General features: G+C 40.7%; 1 protein-coding gene across 4 annotated transcripts in view; it reads left to right on the top strand.

Annotated features, from left to right (window-relative positions):
- The window catches only part of LOC120523146 (cyclic nucleotide-binding domain-containing protein 2-like), a 102051-nt gene extending 83079 nt beyond the window's left edge, over positions 1 to 18972 (top strand). For 3 of the 4 annotated variants that reach the window (XM_039744158.1, XM_039744157.1, XM_039744155.1), the window contains 3 exons: positions 786 to 923; positions 7279 to 7373; positions 18642 to 18972. In XM_039744158.1, coding sequence (XP_039600092.1) covers positions 786 to 923; positions 7279 to 7373; positions 18642 to 18762 — 354 coding nt within the window. In that variant the 3' untranslated portion in view covers positions 18763 to 18972. The remainder of the gene's footprint in view (positions 1 to 785; positions 924 to 7278; positions 7374 to 18641) is intronic. The other variant, XM_039744156.1, reaches the window with a different exon arrangement.
- Positions 18973 to 22895: the final 3923 nt, after the last annotated feature.

The following is a 22895-nucleotide window of genomic DNA, read 5'->3' as shown; positions in this document are numbered from 1 at the left end:
TACAGTGAGTCCTTTTTTTCTTAACTTACTCTACATGACCTTATTGGAATGAAATGTTTTCATATTTATCAGATAGCTATGAATTCACAGTAAATCACAGTCTCCTGATAGTTTATTTGGAGGAATGCTTAATTGGACATTACTCCTTTCTGAAAAATCTGCAATGATGCCTTACGCCACTGCTTTTTATCTTGCTCAGCTGGAGAACACCTAACCAATCCACCATTACACAATAGTATTGAAGAAGATGAAAACTCATGTATTAGCTGTGTTATCTAAACTAGTCGATATTTTGTAAAATATAAGAAGACATTTATATCTAAGACCTTTTCTAACAGGCTTTATTTTTTGCGGGCATGAAACTCGGATAAAGTCAGAACAAATAGGGCTGAGTCTTTAAATATCTTTAAAGACGATCCTCAATCTAAGATTTAATAAGCTATAGTGCATGCAGTAGTAAAGAGGGTAACAACTGATCCCTGCAAGAAAACCAAGTTTTACTTGCTGCAAGTCACAGAAATAATGTTAATTAAAAAAATATATATAGAGAGAAAAAGAATAGATTACATGAAACTGTACAATGGTTGTTACTGCTTGGTACCTCTTTTTTCTGAAGACAAATTTGGCTCTTTAGTTCATATGAGCTCCTAGTGACTAATCTTCAAGTTATGTTAATAAAGTAATATTAATTTTAAAACACTTGTTGTGTAGCAGTACAGCTCTTAAAGATAACTTTGACATATTTAACCGTAAAAGCAAAAACTAAGAGCAATTTCTTTTCCTAGCAGGGTCTTGCTTATTTATTGTTTGAAGAGACTTTCCCTATGATGCTTGTATCTGAGGGAGCAGAATGTATTGTGATTAGCAAAGATTTCTTCAAACAACATGCATCAGATTCCTACCTCAGAAGACTCTATGATCTGGTATGTCTAATGATGTATTTTACTATATGTGAAAACAGTAATTACATTATAAAAGTTACTGTTTTTTAAGTTTTATTCAATGATCATTTCATAGCTTTACCTGAGTCTTTGGTCAACAAAGGAGTTTATAGCCTAGGGAAAGTGGAAGTGGACAGAGTGTATAATAATAATAATTTATAATGACTTCTAGTGGTGTCTATAAAGCCCAATGCATGTAAATGCCACAAGTGACAAGAACATCCTTCCATAATCTAATGTTGTTATGCTAGTTTGGTAGAAACACATTGTCAACTACTAAAGGTGCTTATTTGCTTAGCTTTAATAAATTTGGCTCAAAGTTTACACAGAGCTTGAATAAAGGTGTATTTATTGTATGTGTATGTTTGGATGGAATTGATGAGTTACGTAGTGTGGGCAAGGAACGATCTCCTCAGTCTGTCAGTGAAGGAGGACAGTGACAGCAGTCTATCGCTGAAGCTGCTCCTCTGTCTGGAGATGATGCTGTTCAGTGGAGGCAGTGGATTCTCCATGAGTGACAGGAGCCTGCTCAGTGCCTGTCGCTCTGCCACGGATGTCAAACTGTCCAGCTCCATGCCTACAATAGAGCCTGCCTTCCTCACCAGTTTGTCCAGGTGTGAGGCGTCCCTCTTCTTTATGCTGCCTCCCCAGCACACCACTGCATAGAAGAGGGCACTCGCCACAACCGTCTGATAGAACATCTGCAGCATCTTATTGCAGATATTGAAGGACGCCAGCCTTCTAAGAAAGTATAGTCGGCTCTGTCCTCTCTTGCACAGAGCATCAGTATCATCCAGCTGCACTCCCAGGTATTTATAGGTCTGTACCCTCTGCACACAGTCACCTCTGATGATCACGAGGTCCATGAGGGGCCTCCTAAAATCCACCACCCGCTCCTTGGTTTTGCTGGTGTTCAGGTGTTGGTGGTTTCAGTCGCACCATTTAGCAAAGTCCTTGATTAGCTTCCTATACTCCTTCTCCTGCCCACTCCTGATGCAGCCCACAATAGCAGTGTCATCAACAAACTTTTGCACGTGGCAGGACTCCGAGTCGTATTGGAAGTCTGATGTATATAGGCCTAACAAGAACAGAGAAAGCACAGTCCCTTGCGGTGCTCCTGTGCTGCTGACCACAATGTCAGACCTGCAGTTCCCGAGATGCACATACTGAGGTATGTTTGTAAGATATTTAGACAGGATATCTATTATAAAAAAATCTTGGAAAGCTTGGAAGGAGATGATATGTGATTTTCTCAGAGACAATTTAACTTCCCGCGAGACAAGGTAGTGAGACAAAAGGACAGCTGCTGTACAGGCTTTTACATGATCAATGCGCAGCGCAACAAGCAGAACACGCAGCTCTGCAACAGCAGCAGCAAGCCAGCAGTTGATCTGACCACAGCTCCTTAGCGTGTGTTCAGCCCCCCCTTCACAACGCAAGCGGCAGAGATCTGAAGTGGTTTCCATGTTGCATGCCCTGGGGGGGTAGTTGGTGGGGGCGAGCGAAGCAAGTACTAGTGAAACACACAGATAAAGATAAGCTGTTGACACTTCTTATATTTTCTAAATAGTTACTTCTTTCAGTTCCTCTACAAGATATAATGCATTTTATTACTTTTAAAAGCTCATCAGGAGCAATGGGAATTTTTCTAATTTGGCAAAACATTCTTTTGTTTTCACCATTAAAAATACAGCTTGACATTGACTGCATCACTGATGTAACCTTGCTGAGTAGTGATCTTTAAAGAAACATTGATGTATGGACTTTCATATGGAAATTTCGACTAATTGATGATGTTCTTGATTGTCGTCATGCATTTCTGTCTCTGGAACATCCACACATTCTGTATCCTGGACTTTGTCTTGCTCACCTATAAGATATCATGCTCTTCTGCAGTTCAATTGCTCTATGTTGGCAATTACGTCTTACACGTCTATTTGCTTTAGCATTTTATCTTCATGTTCTTTTTTGTCCTTCATCACTTAATAGCCTTCTATGATTTGGTTGACATTCAGCAGATGTTGCTGCTCTTCTTTTTCTTTCTGCCATTATGGGGGTTATCACTAGGTTTGTCAATCACTTAGCCTTAAACACATGACCACAGTTCACTCTGCCATCCACTGTTTACATTTAATAAAGTTTGATGCTTAATGACCAATAAACACAATACAAATACTTAATTATAATTCTGAACATGTCTGTACTATATCTTGAGGGATTATCACTAGATGGTCTTGCAGGGACCATGCTTTTATTATAATAAACATTTCTGGCCAACAGCACAGTGGACACCAGGTTGCCGTGAGCTCATATTTTTTGAATTTCTAGAAAATATCAGGCTATATAAGGATTACTTCTTGTTTATCTGTGTGCTTCAGCATCACAGCTTATTATTCTTTGTTGTTCTTTATTACTAATAAAATATTATTATTATTATTAATTGGCTCCTGCAATTTTCTTGATAATCAGAAGATGTTGGTTCTCTTCTTCTTCTTTCTGCCATTATTATGGTGATGGTGTTTTTTGATCACTTTGGTGTAAACACATGACCACAGGTCACTTTGCTATTGCTATATCAGGTGTAAAAGATGCCCAGACACAAACATTGAGACTGCCAGATGTCCAAAAAGCACACTCGTACAGTATATCCTGAAAAAATGCAGCACATTATATTGTGTGTCACCTTCACTACTCTCTGGAATAGCTACAATCTTGAGCTGAATAGGTGCCGTACTAGGATGTTATGTAGTCATTGAGGATGGACTCCACTGTGCACCTGTAGAGGTTAGCCAGAACAAATCTGGAAATCTGAGTTTTCTTTAGACGTCTGAAGAAGTAAAAGTGTTGGTAAGCTTTCTTGACAAGAACAAAAATGCCAACTACAGCTACATCAGTGACGGTCACTTCACAAACTTTAAAGCTATTAATACTCTCAACAGCATCCTCTGCTACATAGATACAAATATGAGAACTGTTTTGGTTTAGATACTGTATATTTATAAATCAGTTTATGAAACAAACTTCAAAATTTATAATATAGAGCTATAAATTGATAGCACAAAACTATGCAAAAAAGATTTACTCATAAAACTGACAAAATTTAAAGTGCACAAAATATGATCACATGAATAGCCATAGGCATTGCTGGAGGCAAAAACATACGTGTCTTTCTAAGGTTTCTATTTACTATGTTATTTCTCTACATTTGGTAGAAGAATATATAGATGACTTGTAGCTGTTCTCTAAAAATAGTTTTTGCTCTTAAGTTATGCAAGCACTGATTACATAACTCTCCAGAAAAAATGTCTGCTGGTATTATCTATATTAAAGTATCTCCAAGATATATAAAAATTATAGGATACTATCACAATCTAATTAATACAGGTGCATGTTTAATAAACAATACCTTTTTTACTTGAAGTGTTAAAAGGGGCAAAACAAACTGATAACAAACAGAAAGGTGAAAAACCTGTAAAGTGGTTGAACTAAGTATAAATCTGAATTATTTATTATTTCCATCATTAAAGTGATGGAAAATGCAGGCAAACTATCCTGAAGAAAAAAATAAAGGGAAAATAAAAAGAAAAAAGTGGATTTTTCCTGTAACTGGACCAGGTTTTGATCAACCAACAAAACTCTCTCATCAACCCAAGGCTGAATTAAGGAGGGTGGGAGCCCAGGGGCTAGAGGCACTCATGGGGTCATACCTTTACAAACTCATAGTTGTAAAAAATACCATAAGTACACATCAACTTCAAAGTCTCAGAGTCACACAGAGAAAAGTACATAACTACTACAGAGTCTAGTATCTGAAGAACAGAACAAATATGGGCTTATGGCATGAAATTCTGAGAGACAAAGTATACTGCATCAAACCATTTATCCATTGCTGCACAGATGACAAGTAACTAACACAAACCAAGGTTTGAAAAGTCAACTACAGAACCCTCTCTCTACAAAAGCAGGAATGTCAAATACTACATAGGACATTATGTATATCAACACAGACAATGCTTGCTTTTTAAAATTGTACTGTTCTGGATTTCTTTGCAGCAAAGTCCTTGAACAGATCACTAAAATCCAATTTCTGAACCAGATCATGCTCATTTAACCTCAGAGTCAAACGATTCACTCTTTTCTGTCCTACTGTGAATCTGAGCCTTTTCTTCACTAGCCTGAGCTTGAAGAATGATCACTCACCACTTGCATTTGTGACAGGCAATGTCAGGTAAAGCCTGAAGAGCTAAATATACATTTGGGAAGATGTCTGGCAAGTTTGTTCTCTAAGACACTGTAAATACTCTTGAGCAGATGAAATGCCTTTAGTGTTTATGAATTCTCTGCACTGGACTGCATCTGCTAATCACTACGCTACTGTGCCTCAAACAATAAAAGACGCAGGCAGAACAATTGCTACTAGCAAAACTGAATAAATCTTCATAAACTAGCAATGAATGAAAAAAATATCTATTATATCATTCATTATCTATCTAATATATACAGGGTGGTCCTGATCTAATTATGCAGATCCAGATTGTCTGGATGACTTTGATTTATGCGGGGACAATTCTTCATGTAGTCAGTTTGCACACTTCTCGATGGTCTGGGATTTTTCGGGTGATTTTCTATGTAATAAACTTAATAAGTTATATTGTAGCATAATGAAAATTGCATACTTAGATCTGGACCACCCTATATATATATATCCATATACCCTATATGGATTCAATGTGCCGCCGCTTATAAAAAATATAGATGGTCACCTACTTTACATTTTTTGCACCAAAGGAACTTAAAGCAACAAGTGCATTTTATATGTTAAGCAATCTTGAGTGATTTTGTAGCCTAACAAAACATCACAGGGGCATTGGGAAAACAAAAGATTATCTAAGCCGGCCACATGAAAAGTTTTCAGGAAATAATTCAGCGATAAAGGTCATTGGGTAGTCCATCAAATTGACTGTGAGAAATGCTTTTTTGGGGGGCCCCAGTCTACTGCCCCAGAACGCCTTGCTATAATTCAGCCAAGCAGCAACAAATACTGAGTTAACTATGAACTATGAAGTTATATTAAAGATTTTTAAGTTGTACAGTTTAAAGTGCTGTGTCCTTTTTTAGTCATAAAATAAATATCAATTTTTGTGCGTGTGTAAGACAAAAACCTATGTCACTAACCATACAACTATGACAATTTGAAGTATGTAAGTATAACATAGCCATAATGGGGATGTCATAACCCATGGAAATTATACAATATTTGTTGTACTCTGGGAAGTCACCCTTCAGCCTAAAGAACTAAGTGTAAACACTCAAACTTATCGAGAGGAAGACAGACAGTCTACAGCAGGCCTAGAAGTGTCAAATCTACTGGTATACTGTGAAAACATAAAAGTAATTATGAAATTAAAAGGTTGCTTGGATCTTGTTTGATATTCAGATGATAAAACTGAATCCTGTTTAAGATGAAAAAGAATTGCATTTTCCTCTCATTTTGCACAGAAAATGGGAGAATCAATGAGAAAATAAGCATTAGTGCTTTGGCCTTAATGACAGACTTCACTGATATTGGTCAACGCACATTTGTTTTGGCCTCTACTGAACAATGAAAACATTTTTAACTAAGTTTTACTTGTGTAGAGTTTGCTCAGTATCAGGAATTGAATATAGTAAAAGAAACATTGTAAAAACACCACCCCCACAATACATTTGTAAATAAATTTCAGGTTACATAGAAAGGACCATTTCAAATAATGGAAAATAACATTTAAAGATGGGACTGTGAATTATAACGTAAAATATTGAAAATGAGTCCTCTAGAGTAACTTTATCATGTCAAATTTTCTCATAAAAATGGGTTGAACAACATTAATTTTGGAGATACAGTATACCAGATGGACAGAAAAAAGGAGTAAGTCTTCAATGTAGTCAAGCTTTCCAACACTTTAAAAAGAAATCTTTCAGTCTATGGGTCAAAAAAGGATCACACTTTCTGTATTTTCGGACGGAAGCAGCAAAGCAAGAGAAATCAGCACAGAAAAAGCTTACTTGATTCTAGGAACCAGGCGAGTATCAAGTTGCAAGCTGAAATGTCTGAGTGCTTGGACTTTTTCATAGAGTTTCAAGTCAAGTTTCTCTATATAGATAAGCTGACAGAAATATTGCACAATCCATGTTATATTAGAATTACATATCTCAGAAGTGGCAATAATGGCAGAGGCAGGGGATGATATTTTCTTCAGTGTACAGTTGTTCTGTTTCATCTTCCAGTGATCTTGAAATGTTTCATATAATAAATAAATAATCAGTTTTTAACATGTCTTCATTCTTTTTTTTGTAGGTTCCACCATATCCCACAGAAGACGTTCTGCAGAAAAAATTGCAACAGCATATTAACTGGGAAGCAAACAAGTCATTGTTATTTCATAAACGCTTGTAAGTCTTGGAGACATTCACCACCTTTTTAGACTTTCAAACAAGAAATTCATGTTTGCTGTAACAATATAAGATAATTTATATTTTTCATACTTTAAGCCTAACATGGTTCCTGTACAATTGTTATAGTCAGGGGGATCTTTTTTCATTAATTGATATGGTATAATGAAATAAAACCATAAATTCCTTCCACTATACATGTTTTCATCTCTATTGTGACTTTGTTCATTACAAAGGACCATTAACCCACTCCACTGATTTTTATTTACACTATCTACTGTCAACTAGCCATTTTCCTATGTTAGCTGGAAGTTAAATTCATATTTTTGGGTAAAAATACATAAATGTTTGTTTACCTATTAGTGCATATGTATGCAAATGTTGTATGGCTGTGTACTGTACTGTTATTACACAATATTTATAAATTTTGTAAGCACTCAGTGAAAAGCCTTACAAGGAAAAATATTACAATTTATTTAATAAAGCTAACATTTTGACCCAATGGCATTGGGTATCATGGAGTAGCACTGCTACCTCATGGATACATTGGCCTAGGTTTAATCTGGCGCTAATTATTTATGTACAGTTTGCATGTGCTTCCCATATCTATATTGGTTTTCCTCTAGGTATTCTAATTTTTATACTTAATTCCCATATGCAGTATATTCTGGTTAGGTTAGCTAGTAGTCCCAAATTGGTGAATGTGTGTGTTGCTGTGTATATGAAGGCTTTTTCCCTGCCTTGCTGCCAGGACATACTCACAGGTAGGGTGCCAGAATAACCCTCAGGCTTGCTGTTGGTCATTTGACAGTTGCCTTATGTTCTGTTTCATCACATAATCAAACGACGTCCACATGAGGTTAATTTCCAGCTCCTATTTGGCCTGTACTGAGTGTGAATGTGTTTGCTTTGTGATAGACTGCTTTCCCTCTGATGCTCCCATGATAACAGAACTGTTATTTCATAATGTTTCTTTGATTATTTATTTTGAATTATACTGTTATATAAATAAACTGAACTGAATTGAGGGTGATATAGCGAAACATTACAGTTTCAGAAGGCTTGGTACAAGACCCAGCCTTGGTCACTGTTTAAACATGCGTTCTAAACATATTCCCAAAGTCTATGTGGGTTTCTTTGGGTATTCCAGTTCCATGCCACAACCTACACTACATGCATCTACCTTAGACTAACTGGTAAGTCTAAACTGATACTGTGTGACAGAAACTGCTCTCTAGCATCCTGTCAAGGGTTGATTCTGTTATGACGAATTACTGCCAGGGTGACTCTGTGCTACAGTAGTTCTCAACCTTGATTCCTCCAAGCCCCTTTAGACAACCACAAGAATATGTGGGGGCTCCCACACACAATGATTTTTACCCTCTTGTACTTTTGCTGCTGTCTCAAATATGATTAACAAAATCATATTTGCTGGTATACTATTACAATGTATGTGTTTTTTAAAACATACAAGTTATTTCAAAAACAGCCTATCTGTTTTTATAAAAGTTATTGTTTTAATAGTGCCTGAATTTCTTGATGACAATATAAAATGAATTGGCATCTGTTTAAGAATAAATAACAAATAATAATTACCAAAATACCAAAATGTCACTGCAGGTATTTTCAATAACAGAAGCCCCTCAGTTGGCTTAAGGATTATTTTATATTATGCATAAAATGACTGCATATTTCTGTAAATAAGGAATCATTAAAATACAGAATTATTACACTGTAGGCTTTTTTGGTGGCCGAAGGCGGGGACCTTGGCGGTCTGATCCTCGGCTACAGAAACTGGCTCTTGGGACGTGGAATGTCACCTCTCTGAAGGGGAAGGAGCCTGAGCTAGTGCGTGAGGTCGAGAGGTTCCGGCTAGATATAGTCGGACTCACCTCGACGCACAGCTTGGACTCTGGAACCAATCTCCTTGAGAGGGGCTGGACTCTCTACCACTCTGGAGTTGCCCCGGTGAGGCGCCGAGCAGGTGTGGGCATCCTTATTGCCCCTAGACTTGAAGCCTGTGCATTGGGGTTTACCCCGGTGGACGAGAGGGTGGCCTCCCTCCGCCTTCGGGTGGGGGGAAGGGTCCTGACTGTTGTTTGTGCGTATGCACCGAACAGCAGTTTGGAGTATCCACCCTTTTTGGAGTCTCTGGAGGGGGTGCTAGAGGGCATACCTTCTGGGGATTCCCTCGTTTTGCTGGGAGACTTCAATGCTCACGTGGGCAATGACAGTGAGACCTGGAAGGGCGTGATTGGGAGGAATGGCCCCCCCGATCTGAACCCGAGCGGTGTTTTGTTATTGGACTTCTGTGCTCGTCACGGATTGTCCATAACGAACACCATGTTCAAGCATAAGAGTGTTCATATGTGCACTTGGCACCAGGACACCCTAGGCCACAGGTCGATGATCGACTTTGTGGTCGTGTCGTCGGACTTGCGGCCATATGTCTTGGACACTCGGGTGAAGAGAGGGGCGGAGCTGTCAACTGATCACCACCTGGTGGTGAGTTGGCTTCGATGGTGGGGAAGATGCGGTCAGACCTGGTAGGCCCAACGTGTTGTGAGGGTCTGCTGGGAACGGCTGGCAGAGTCCCCTGTCAGAAGTAGCTTCAACTCCCACCTCCGGCAGAACTTCAACCACGTCCCGAGGGAGGTGGGGACATTGAGTCGAATGGGCCATGTTCCGTGCCTCTATTGTTGAGGCGGCTGACCGAGCTGTGGCCGCAAGGTGGTCGGTGCCTGTCGTGGCGGCAATCCCGAACCCGTTGGTGGACACGGCGGTGAGGGATGCCGTCAAGCTGAAGAAGGAGTCCTATAGGACTTTTTTGTCCTGTGGGTCTCTGGAGGCAGCTGATAGGTACCGCAGGCCAAGCGAACGGCTTCGTTGTTGCTGAGGCAAAACTCGGGCATGGGAGGAGTTTGGAGAGGCCATGGAGAACGACTTTGGACGGCTTCGAGGAGATTCTGGTCCACCGTCCGGCGTCTCAGGAGGGAAGCAGTGCAGTGTCAACACCGTATATGGTGGGGATGGTGCGCTGCTGACCTCACTTCGACGCGTAGGGTCGGTGGGAGGAGTACTTCGAAGACCTCCTCAATCCCACTAACATGCCTTCCAATGAGGAAGCAGAGCCTGGGGACTCTGAGGTGGGCTCTCCCATCTCTGGGACTGAAGTCACCGAGGTGGTCAAAAAACTCCTTGGTGGCAGGGCCCGGGGTGGATGAGATACGCCGGAGTTCCTTAAGGCTCTGGATGTTGTAGGACTGTCTTGGTTGACACGCCTCTGCAACATCGCATGGACATCGGGACAGTGCCTCTGGATTGGCAGACCGGGGTGGTGGTCCCCTCTTTAAAAAGGGGACCGGAGGGTGTGTTCCAACTATAGAGGGATCACACTCCTCAGCCTCCCTGGAAAAGTCTATTCGGGGGTTCTGGAGAGGAGGGTCCGTCGGATAGTCGAACCTCGGATTCAGGAGGAACAGTGTGGTTTTCATCCTGGTCGCGGAACAGTGGACCAGCTCTTCACCCTTAGCAGAGTCCTGGAGGGTGCATGGGAGTTTGCCCGACCAGTCTACATGTGTTTTGTGGACTTGGAAAAGGCGCTCGGCCGTGTCCTTTGGGGAATCCTGTGGGGTGCTCGGGAGTATGGGGTACGGACCCCTGATAAGAGCTGTTCGGTCTCTGTACAACCGGTGTCAGAGCTTGGTCCGCATTGCCGCAGTAAGTCGAGCCCGTTTCCAGTGAGAGTTGGACTCCGCCAGGGCTGCCCTTTGTCACCGATTCTGTTCATAACTTTTATGGACAGAATTTCTAGGCGCAGCCAGGGTGTTGAAGGGGTCGGTTTGGTGGACTCAGGATTGGGTCACTGCTTTTGCAGATGATGTTGTCCTGTTTGCTTCATCAGGCCGTGATCTTCAGCTCTCTGTGGATCGGTTCGCAGCTGAGTGTGAAGCGGCTGGGGTGAGAATCAGCACCTCCAAATCCGAGCATGGTCCTCAGCCGAAAAGGGTGGAGTGCCCTCTCAGGGTTGGGGGAGAGATCCTGCCCCAAGTGGAGGAGTTCAAGTATCTCGGGGTCTTGTTCACGAGTGAGGGAAGAATGGAGCGTGAGATCGACAGGCGGATCGGTGCGGCATCCGCAGTGATGCGGGCTCTGCATCGGTCTGTCGTGGTGAAAAAGGAGCTGAGCCGTAAGGCAAAGCTCTCAATTTACCAGTCGATCTACACTCCTACCCTCACCTATGGTCATGAGCTATGGGTAGTGACCGAAAGAACGAGATCGCGAATACAAGAGGCTGAAATGAGTTTCCTCCGCAGGGTGTCTGGGCTTTCCCTTAAAGATAGGGTGAGAACCTCAGTCATCCGGGAGAGGCTCAGAGTAGAGCCGCTGCTCCTCCGCATCGAGAGGAGTCAGATGAGGTGGCTCGGGCATCTGATCAGGATGCCTCCTGGACGCCTCCCTGGTGAGGTGTTCGGGCACGTCCAACCGGGAGGAGGCCCCGGGGAAGACCCAGGACACGCTGGAGGGACTATGTCTCCCGGCTGGCCTGGGAACGCCTTGGGATTCTCCCGGAAGAGCTGGAATAAGTGGCCGGGGAGAGGGAAGTCAGGGCCTTTCTGATAAAGCTGCTGACCCCGCGACCCAACCTCGGATAAGCGGAAGAGGATGGATGGATGGATGGCTTTTTTGAAGACTTAATTATACAAGTGACTCCGTTATCCACTGGATTCAGCATTGGAGCCTTTCCATCTGTGACAGCATGAGTGGAGATGTGAATGTGTTTAAACTACACTTACAACGATCAAGAAACAGAAAAGACAAAAGCATCGGCGGCCAGCCATAACACCTTAAAAAGTTTTAAAAGTTAAGCAGAGTGGTGGCAGTGGTGGGTGTGAAGTTGACCTGCCATATCCTTTATGAGTCTTTCACATCTTTGGCAATGTTCTAAAACACTAAATTTCTTCATAGCAGTGCAGACTGTCACCTTCTTTTCTTTTGTTGGATCATTGTGAGAAGCATATTACCATTCTAACTGTAGACTAGTGGCTCTGCTGCATTGCGTAGATTAACGCCAGCAGATACTGGGGATGCATATTACTGGCAGCTGTAAATGTATTCTGCTATGATTATATATGGATACAATCTATGAAATGAGTGTAGCTGTGTTTGTCAAGGATTTCTAAATAGTTCAAAACAGTTCAAATGCAGCTACCAGAAAGGCACTCCAGCAGTGGTATGAGTCACTGTACATATAAAAACTCCACAGTCCAAGTACCTTTGTTTTAACAATTTTAGAGAAATTCTAAGCAAACGGTTCACACACAAAAAAAAAAATAATAACAATAATAAGGAAAAGGTTGATAATACAGAAAAAAGGAAAAAGGGAAACTTCTTGTCTATGATAAGCATCTAGTATCTTAAGGTTTCTATCTGTTACCATACATTGTATAATAGAACATATACAATTGATCTATATACATACTTTGACCACAAGGTGGCACTTGAGAGTCCAAAACCACAGACACAGTAACACAACTGTTATTGTATACATAAAAAACTATATTCCACAAAGCACCTTTTCACAGACCTCTTCCAGCAATTATACAATAAATAAGCAATAAACTAAAATTTTTCCCTCCTTTTCCACCTCTGTTACATGTTTCCCACTGTCTCCCAGCTCTGAATCCTTGACGTGAGACAGTGAGCTACCTTTTAAGCTGGACCTGAGAATGTTTCCATTGCTATGCTGTGTCTCCATGGAAGCACTTCCGGGCCATAAAGAAAGTAGGGAGGTCCTCCCCTGACAGCACCCTTTATCGACACCCAGGGACCCTGACAGGGCTGTACTTCCAGACTCCAACTCCCAAGCACCCCTGTGGATGTCCCGGCTGGGCTGCTACATGAGGACCACTGCCACCTGCAGTATGGGGTATGGAACTGCTTCCAAGTTCTGTCTTCTGCTGGTTCATTCATTGTTTTATACAGGCTGGGCACAAAATGATCTTTTCATTCAACAGTCCAAACCATGTATCATTTCTCTCGGGAATCCTGTCCTAGTAACAAAATATGGTACTCCCCGACCTGGATGCCCATTCTTATTCTAAAATACATAATGTACATATTGGTCAGAAAACTACATGCCCTTAATGTCTATCTCTGTAACAGTTTCCTTCTAACTGTCTAACTTCAGTCTAAAGGCTATTCGATTGTTGCACAGAGCTAAAATTAAGAGCATTCCACTACCTTTAACTTACAGGGGGTTAAACTGAGTTTTCCATTATCTCTGTTAAGCTATATTATATTCAAGTTCAAAACTAAGCCAGCTATGGTAAATTTACCATTAACCTTAACTTAAAGAATTTGGCACTTAATAACAATAAGCATTTAAGGGGAATCTTTGAGAAAATCGACAGTTGTGTGCTGTATGCAACATACTTTGGAAAATGATAAAGCAGTCTGTTTGAAAAAGATAAGTTGGACACCCCTGCTGTAGCTTGCTTTTTTGTGATCTGAGTATTGTGCTGCAATTTTAGAATTATTTTCAGTCATCTTGGAACTCCCCCACACCCCAGAACTTTAATGATGGCCCCTGATTGAGAAACACTGCTAAATGTGCTTGAACTGAATCAGCGTTAACTGCTTAAATTATAAGCATCCAAGCCATTTAATTCAAAAACAGAAGACTAAGAGTGGGGTCTTTCATGTTTATGCTTAGTTTCCTGACTGTTGGTTTCTTTTATAGTGTCACATAATGCAAAGTATCGCTGAAAAACAAACTGTCAGCAGTCCAAGTCTATTTTTTGATAAAGAGTGTAGCTTAATGAACATGGTGTCTTTGAAACATTTTTGGGATCAACTTTGATACTTCATACAGCATTGTAGGTCTTTTAAGACCAAAGCTCTAAGTATCTGAAAAGATTTGCCTCCCTCAGCTGACAGTTATATATGCAGCCCATATTGATTCTATGATAAAAGAAAATAAGTTCAAATCTGCTGTTTTTGACAGCATCACACAAAAAGCTGCTTAATCCCAGATATATACAAGCAGCATAAAATCTACATCAATATTCACATCTTACAGCACCGAAGTCTCAAAGACATTGTAGTTTTGTATTTGTTTTCCACAGCCCTGCTTCCAAATAATTTGTCTTCATAAAGTCATACTAAACATTTTAGTCTCACAGTAGCCCCTAATCTCTTCAATGTCATCATTCCCACTGAGACTAAAGTGTTGTCAAGATTTTAGGCAGCCTAGCATCATCAAAGAAAGAACCAAACAAACAGTACAGCTAAGAATCATTTTATCTTTACCCTGCCTTCCCTTGAGACTGATTTTGTGGATATAAGTAGAAAAGTTCTTAGTGTGCTTTTTCTGAAGGCAACTGTATGATTTTTACATTAACAGAAATAAAACGGATTGCATGGTTTGTAACTGTATTTGATAAAGAAAGTCTTACTGCACATTTGCTTTTTAATCCATTTGTAATGCCGTTTTATTTGTTACTTGTTTGTTAAAATAGACGTTGGTTTTGTAGATTGCCAACAACAATTAATCACCCATGAAATATCAATGAATTTTAAGATTTTCTTGTCAGCAGTGGCTTCCACTTTGTTACTCTCCAAAGAAAGCCCTTTTGCCCAGTAACATTCTGATTCTGGAGTCATACTGGAGCAAGAGAAGCAGGCCATTCTTTTGCATTTTCTTTTATGATCTTTTCCATCTTCCTGAATGGCCATAAATGGGAATGTCGATACAGTTCCAAGTGTTTTCCATTTGGAAATTACTCTTACTGTGGTTCAATGAAGTCACAGAGTTCTGGAAATGGCTTTGTAGCCCTTTGGAGATTGATAGATCTCGACAACTCTTTTCTGATCTCAAGAATTTGGTAGCTTTAACCTGATATGGTGTCAAAAGAAGTGAGGTTAATATTGAGTGGGGCTAAAGGAAACCAAACCTGCTGTATTCATTCAAGTGTATCTAATTATACCTTCAATGGGGTTGATTCAATTAATTTTTCACACACTTGGTATTGGATATAAGCATTGGACTGTATGGGGCACTCATGAGGCATCCCCAAACTTAGTCTCACTCGGCCAGACATGATTCTTAAACAAGAACACACGTCTGAAGACAATTTGCTAAAACGTTTGCAGCGAATAGCTGTGAAATCTGTCACAAGGTTATTTTCTAAACCCCCCTCCCCAATTTCTTGCAGTGCGTGGACTTGAAACATTTGTGGTTGCAGTGTCCTATTTCAACGAATGAATTAGACAAATACATAAAATAACTATGGAAATATGAAGGAAGCAAATGAAACTGATCAAGAGAGATGACACTGCGAGAAAAAACAGAATGGCAAGACTGCTTTATCAACCCAAGAGCTCAGTATCTAAAGCTTAATAATGAATTTATATATCTTAATACAGTATATATTTATAAATCATTACATTGCAAAACAGCAGCAAATAGCATTTAGAGAAGCATTGTGGTCTATAAATATATACTATGTGTTAATACACTGTACCATATTTAAGTATAGCATGTTTAACATTTTCAATTACAGTGGACAATAACGTTAACTTATAATGTTATCTTGTTTAGATGTGCAGTGAGACATTAAGTGTTGTGCAACCTCATCTGAGCTACTGCTGGAATTGTTTCAATATCATAACATAACTGATATCATATCATTTACTGTTTTGGGTGTACTGAGTGGGTGTTGGGTCTCCTGTGACTCTTCTTTAATAACTCGTTTTAGGTCAATTCTTGCCAGTTTTTTTCACTGGTTGTGATGGATAATTTTCACTTTATCTTTTTGTGGACATTGCTGCCATTTGTTTCAGCCCCACATTGATTGTGCCAGTATTGTCATAACTGAGAGAGACAGACAGCTCATACAGCTGGTGGCAGTGCATATTCACTTTTACCTTGTTGTTTGCCTGCCTGTGGGGTGGTCATTTCTGGTAGAGGAGCACTGGAATCATCAGGTAGCAGGTTGGTCCTTTCATCAGGTTGGACAGCTTAGCACTGATTCAGTAGTGGAGTGGCCAGTGGTGGTGGTGGTGGTGGTTGTGGCAGATTGCTGGTCAAGGTCATCAGGACTTTGAACAAATCTGTATCCTCATATGTGAAAGTTCTGTATTACTACTAGATCTGTATTAGTACTATTGAACAGTACTGTTGTATTGTAATCCTGAGGTGGCAATGATAGGTTGCCCGTCTAGCTCTGTGAAGAGAATTACTTGTTCTATTTTGTGTATTATATTGTATTTACTCCATTTTTTTGACACCAATTGCATGTCTATCCTACCTGGAAATGGGTCTCTCTCTGAATTGCCTTTTCCAAGATTTATCTGTCATGACCAGAGGCTTGCTGCCTATCAGACCAGGATAACAAGTGCACCATTACTCTTTGCTTTTTAAAGCACTATCCCTACTCTGAGCTCTGTCTACATGTGCTGTTGGGTTGGTTTAGAAATTTCAAATTGAGTGAAACATCTAATTGTTATTAGCCACTTTTAATCCTTATTCTCTCATAGTTGTCTCCATATGTGTGTTTTATATGTCTGGCTCTGAGAAAGTACCCCAAAGCCAAAGAGGCCAAAATACCCCAAACTAAGTACAGTGGAACCTCGGGTCACGACTGTAATTCGTTCCAAAACTCTGGTCGTGACCCGAAGTAATTTCCCCTATAGGATTGTATGTAAATACAATTAATCCAGACCGTACGAACTGTATGTAAATATATTTTCTTTAAAGATTTTTAAACATATAAATAGTTAATTATACCATAGAATGCACAGTGTAGTAGTAAACTAAATGTAAAAACATTGAAAAACACTGATACAAACACCCAGGCTCCCTGCTCAGCTGCACACGAGCCTGCTCTCGCTAGCTCTCTCTCTGTCGCGCTCGCTCACTCTCACGCTCTTTTTCTCTTCTGCGCCGGCTTTCTCCTTCTGCTTCCTGCTTTCTCCTGCAAACTCCCATTCTTTCCTGTTCCCTTCTTTTTCCCTTTAGCCGACTTACACTTCTATTTATGAAGAGGACGTGTTAGTCGTGGCAACCAGCAGCTCCTGGGAACAATTACGGATGTGGACCATTTCTCACCTGTGCACTTAGGTGAGAAACGCCCACATCACAAACTCCTCAGGAACCGCTTCGGCCACACACCACCACACCCCCTCGCTAAGCCGCGAGTGCGGTGATTATTTATTAAAACTGGCCTTTTTGATGGGAGCTGTGGTCCCACTATATCGCAGAAGGAAGCTGGGTTGAGAGGAGGTTACAGTTTTAAGGGAGAGTAACCTCTGTGTGATGCACCGATAACACGTACGGAAATCATCGTAGCGTACAAACCGGAAGGGAAACTGGCTTGTTCATCACATGAGTGTGTGGTCGTGAACAGATGCAAAAGTTTGGTGAACTTTTTGGTCGTAACTTGATTTGTACGTGTTCAGAGACATTCGTGACCCGAGGTTCCACTGTATAAAGGAATTGAATTGAGGGAAGAATGAACTAACATTGCAAATAGAAAACAATTACAGGCTTCCCCCAAATTAAGAACAACTGTGTTTAGAAAATGTGGGTACATGAAGAAAATCATGTAAAACTGTTTTGATCTTACAAAAGATGGAACATTTTCTGAAATTGAATGAGTCTTTGACGATTTTCAAAGTCATGCCACTAGAACTAACACCTCATTATATTCTTAATCATTTCTAAGTACACCTTGCTGCAGCCTGCGAAATGGAGTGAAGGCAGATGTTCAGGTGCAGCCATGCACTGGAGACATGAAATCCCTGCTTCAGTCATTCTGGCAGCTGATGCTGCATGTACATTCTATAGATCAGTCAACTTATAATGTATGTTGGTCACGCGTCTTCTTACATTGTGTTCAGCATGTCTCTTAAAGTGAAGGGAAGGTCAATGGACATTTCTTTGAATGTGAAACTTGAAATGATAAAGTGTACAGCAGGTTAACAATTTTTTTTTAAATAGGACTTAATGAAGTATAAATATTTTATTAGGACTTTATTGATGACCAAGGTTACTATTAAAGTAATTTCTGCCAAAATGTATGTACTTTGATGGTATTTGCCAGAAATGGGGGGTATTTTTAGGGCCCAAGAAATGCTTAAATTTTTTTCCACTGTCATACATGAATATCTTAGGTTTGCCTTCCAAGCTCAGTTGAGATAAGCACTGCCAATCTGGGACATGAGGGGTTGCAGTCATTGATGGTAACATCTCCATTTCTCCCTCAGCCCTAAGAAAACTGCCCACAGAGAGAAACTGATTCTGCCCCCTTGTGGTTCCACTATAAAAGTGAGATGTGCTGCGTCTCATTCTGGAGAGAGCAGACTGATGACAGGAGCTCCTACCTGAACTTGACGCACCAGAGTGAAGACTGAAATATCCTCTTGTTTATACCTTTAGTTAACCTGCATTTTGTTTTGCCTTATTTAATGTGTCATCAAGCATCTGTTTCTGTTCAAGAACTTTGTTAATATTAAAAGGACCGACCCGGTTGTTGCCCTAACATTTCTTTCCTGACCAGTGGATTCCCTCAGTCAATGATACCATCTAAATTATTGCAAACTAACAGCCCTATACAAACAGGATTAGCTTTAAACCAGGAGGTGGGGTAATTATTACCAGATGACCTCTGTAATTTTAATCCTGTCTGAATCACTCATGTAAGTAACTTTTTACAAGCTTTACATTCACATCTCAGTAAAGATTATGGAGCCTTTTACCCTCTATAAAAATCAGTAAAGAATAACTTCAGGTTAAACTAGTGTTATGCAAATCGATATGTCAGTAAAACTCTTTAGTTTCCTGTGAAAACAGGATTTGCCCTGGAATTTTAGAGGTTTTCACAGAAACCTCCAACAAGAAGAAAAGGATTTATGACACTTTGTTTATTGTGCTCAGTGAAACCCCTGTACTTTTGTTTCAGGAATTTGATATGTTCTGAACATTTTATCTAGGCTCCCAGCAAGAGTGAAAGGGAAGGTCTACAGGACGGTAGTGAGACCAGCTATGTTATATGGGTTGGAGATGGTGGCACTGACCAGAAAGCAGGAGATAGAGCTGGAGGTAGCAGAGTTAAAGATGCTAAGATTTTCACTGGGTGTGACTAGGATAGGTAGGATTAGAAATGAGTACATTAGAGGGTCAGCTTAAGTTGGACTTTTGGGAGACAACGTCAGAGGCAAGATTGCATTGGTTTGGACATGTGCAGAGGAGAGATGCTAGGTATATTGGGAGAATTATGTTAAGGATAGAGCTGCCAGGTAAGAGGAGAAGAGGAAGGCCTAAGAGGATTTATGGATGTGGTGAGAGAGGACATGCAGGTGATGGATGTGACAGAGTAAGATGTAGAGGACAGGAAGATATGGATCAAGATGATCTGATGTGGCAACCCCTAACAGGAGCAGCTGAAAGAAGAAAAAGAAGATTTTATCTAGTCTATAAAAAACACCTTGACAGAAGGATGTTTCTCATACAACTATTTAAACTATTTAAATATACTCTCCCAAGCTGAATGTTTATGCACCATTTGCTTAAACTAGGATTAGTAATGTCAGTACAAATAGATATGAAGCTCAGAGGCTCAGCCCTGCTCCATTTGCTGGCTGCCTCAATGATTCCTTTCTTGTTATGGAGAGGAGCAGCTTTTTTGAGGGGATGACATTGTGTAAGGTCAGGCATAGCCTCCATCAGACAGGGGAGCCTCCTCCAAAAAGCACCTTCTAATAACCCTAGCGCATCCCACCAGAGCTGCCTTCAAGAACAATAACAAACGTGCAGTCCTACAGGTGGTTAAACAAGACTCATACCAGAGGGATGCTGCCACCTGGTGTACTTGGGAACTCACCTCCTGTCTTTCCATTATATTATCCTCCTAACCAGGAAAGGGAATAGCAACCATTCAGTCCGGGATAGATATCAATCCACTTCATTTATCCATGACCTCTCAACCAGGATAAATAGGTACAAGCCATTTTTTTCTGTATGGGTGCCACCATATTGTTTATAGCAACGACCTTCATTTATAGTCATGTGTACAGCCAGTTCATGACCTGTGATGACATCACACCTGTCCTACAAAAGATGGCAGTGTGCACTATCACTCAGACTTTAACCAAATAAAACAAAAATTCTTTAAAACCAGTAACAGCGTACTGCATGATAACGTGCAGTGAATACACTTGTCTTGAGCTTGCAGTTTTCATCCTCTTTCTCTGTATGTTTACCATTTGTTAGCTCAGAGGCTGATGCGCTTGCAGCTTTCTGAGCAGCTCTTCTTTTCTCCACTCTAGAGGCCTGATTCTTCTCTTCATTTGTCGGCATCTTTTTACATTAAAACTGATTAAGTCAGTGTTTGTGTTTCAATTATTTAGTATGTTTTCATTAATTTTTCACTTAAGCTGGCACTTAAGTCTTCAATCTGCCTCAAGAATGATTTAAAATATGAAGCGGCAGGGGAAGTGGCCACTGCCGAGAGTTGATTCTACAAAAAAATAAAATAATAATAAAAAGAGGAATAACCTTGGAGGTCATTCATCACCCTGGAGGCAGACAGTAGACATGATGTAGTACTGTATATGTGTACCAAATTTCAGGTCAATAGGTCAAATGGTTTGCGAGCTACAGGTGATTTAAAATCCTGGACAGACAAACGGACAGCCACTGTATATATATAACAACTTAATTTCTAGGAAAATAATTAAGGGTTTTGAGCTTTGTTTTGATCTGGTTATTGATTTTGAATTAATGTTTTAGCAATCCATTTTTCTGTAAATTAATTCTTGTTCTGTCTGACAATTCTCTTTTCACCTTACTCATCTCTGCCACTCGTTGTTCCAGATGGAGAAATTCTGCTGTTACCCACTGCTCCAGAGTTCTTCTCTAACACACTACTTCTCCGCTGCGAATCTATACTAATAAAAGGCAAAGCCCTCACTGACTCACTCACTCACTCACTCACTCACTGACTGACTCATCACTAATTCTCCAACTTCCCGTGTGGGTAGAAGGCTGAAATTTGGCAGGCTCATTCCTTAGCTTACTTATAAAAGTTGGGAAGGTTTCATTTCGAAATTCTACGCCTAATGGTCATAACTAGAAGCTATTTTTTTCCATTTACTGTAATGGAGATCAGCTCGAAAGCCGTGAGGGGCAGAGTTTCGTGTGACATCATCACGCCTCTCACGTAATCACGCATTACGTAGAAAACCAGGAAGAGCTACAAAACGCGCTGAAGAAAACATGCATTATATAATTAAGAAGGCAGCGAAACAATTAGAAGCGGCGAGTGACATATAAAACCATATTCAGCGGCTCATGTGAACTGACGCAGTGCGCAGACAAAAAGCAACAGTTCCAAAGAGTGCTGAACAAAAACCGAATTACACTGCTACGCTCAAATAGACAAACCACACGCCGTGGTGCAATAGTAGAGCCTTCGCCTGTAGCGCGCTTCTCGATTCATTTTAACCTCGCATCCCCTTAGTTTGAGACGTATGAAAACACATGCGGTTTACGCAGAAAAACAGATCACCTATTGAAGCTTCATGAATAATGGATACTTTATTCGCGATCAATGATTGTTTTGGTAAAGCCATACTCAGTGTATTCATTAGATGAACGGTAAAAAAGTAAGAGCGAGGGGACGGTAACTTACTGAGGCACACAGGTAAAACCACAATATCACGCGGGCTCGATGTACTGTAGTGCGCGTCAACTCGATCTGACTTGCGCGATCACATTCCAAAAAATATTTCTTTTCAAGTTCTATTTAGTCCATATGTGTCAAACTCAAGGCCCACGGGCCACATCCGCCCGGCGTGTAATTATATCCGGCCCGCGAGATCATTTTATATACTGTATTATTGTTATTAATGGCCCGGGGATATGAAGCGCTGGTAACACAATAAACTACAGATCCCATAATCCAGCACTTCAGCTGCCTTGTCGAACACTTACCACGTTAATCAAGTCTAGCTTATGATGCTACAAGTTATTGCCAAGCTAGCCCACACGATGCCAAAGAGAAAAGGTGATTCTGAACATAGAGCCTTTAAAAACCGATGGGAGGCTGAGTATATGTTTACTGACATTGCCGGTAAACCCGTGTGTCTCATTTGTGGAACGTGTGTACAAAAACTGGGGTCTCCTACCCAGCAAAAGTCGAGCAGCCGGCGCGCGCGCATAGCTGTGCCGGCCTTCGAGACGCTGACTGCGCTTCTGCCTTAAGTCAAAGTGAGCACTTTTAATTTTTTTCATGCTCCCCCTGAGCTATAGCCCAGACAAGTGCAAACACGGACCCCTTTTCTACACCACGGCAAAATAATATTAAGGCGATTCACACTTTCTTTTGCACGTATACGATTATCAGGTCCTCAGCTCGGATTATGAAGACACGCACACGAGTGGAGGACTGACAATGCCATCACAGCCGATTAATGGCAGGGACGTCTCACCAGTCTACACAAGACCCACCGCGACTGTCC

Source organism: Polypterus senegalus, chromosome 2 (genome assembly GCF_016835505.1).
Source record: "Polypterus senegalus isolate Bchr_013 chromosome 2, ASM1683550v1, whole genome shotgun sequence".
Taxonomy (NCBI): Eukaryota; Metazoa; Chordata; class Cladistia; order Polypteriformes; family Polypteridae; genus Polypterus; species Polypterus senegalus.
Note: the sequence above shows the minus strand (reverse complement) of the source record. Positions and strands in the feature narration are given on the sequence as shown.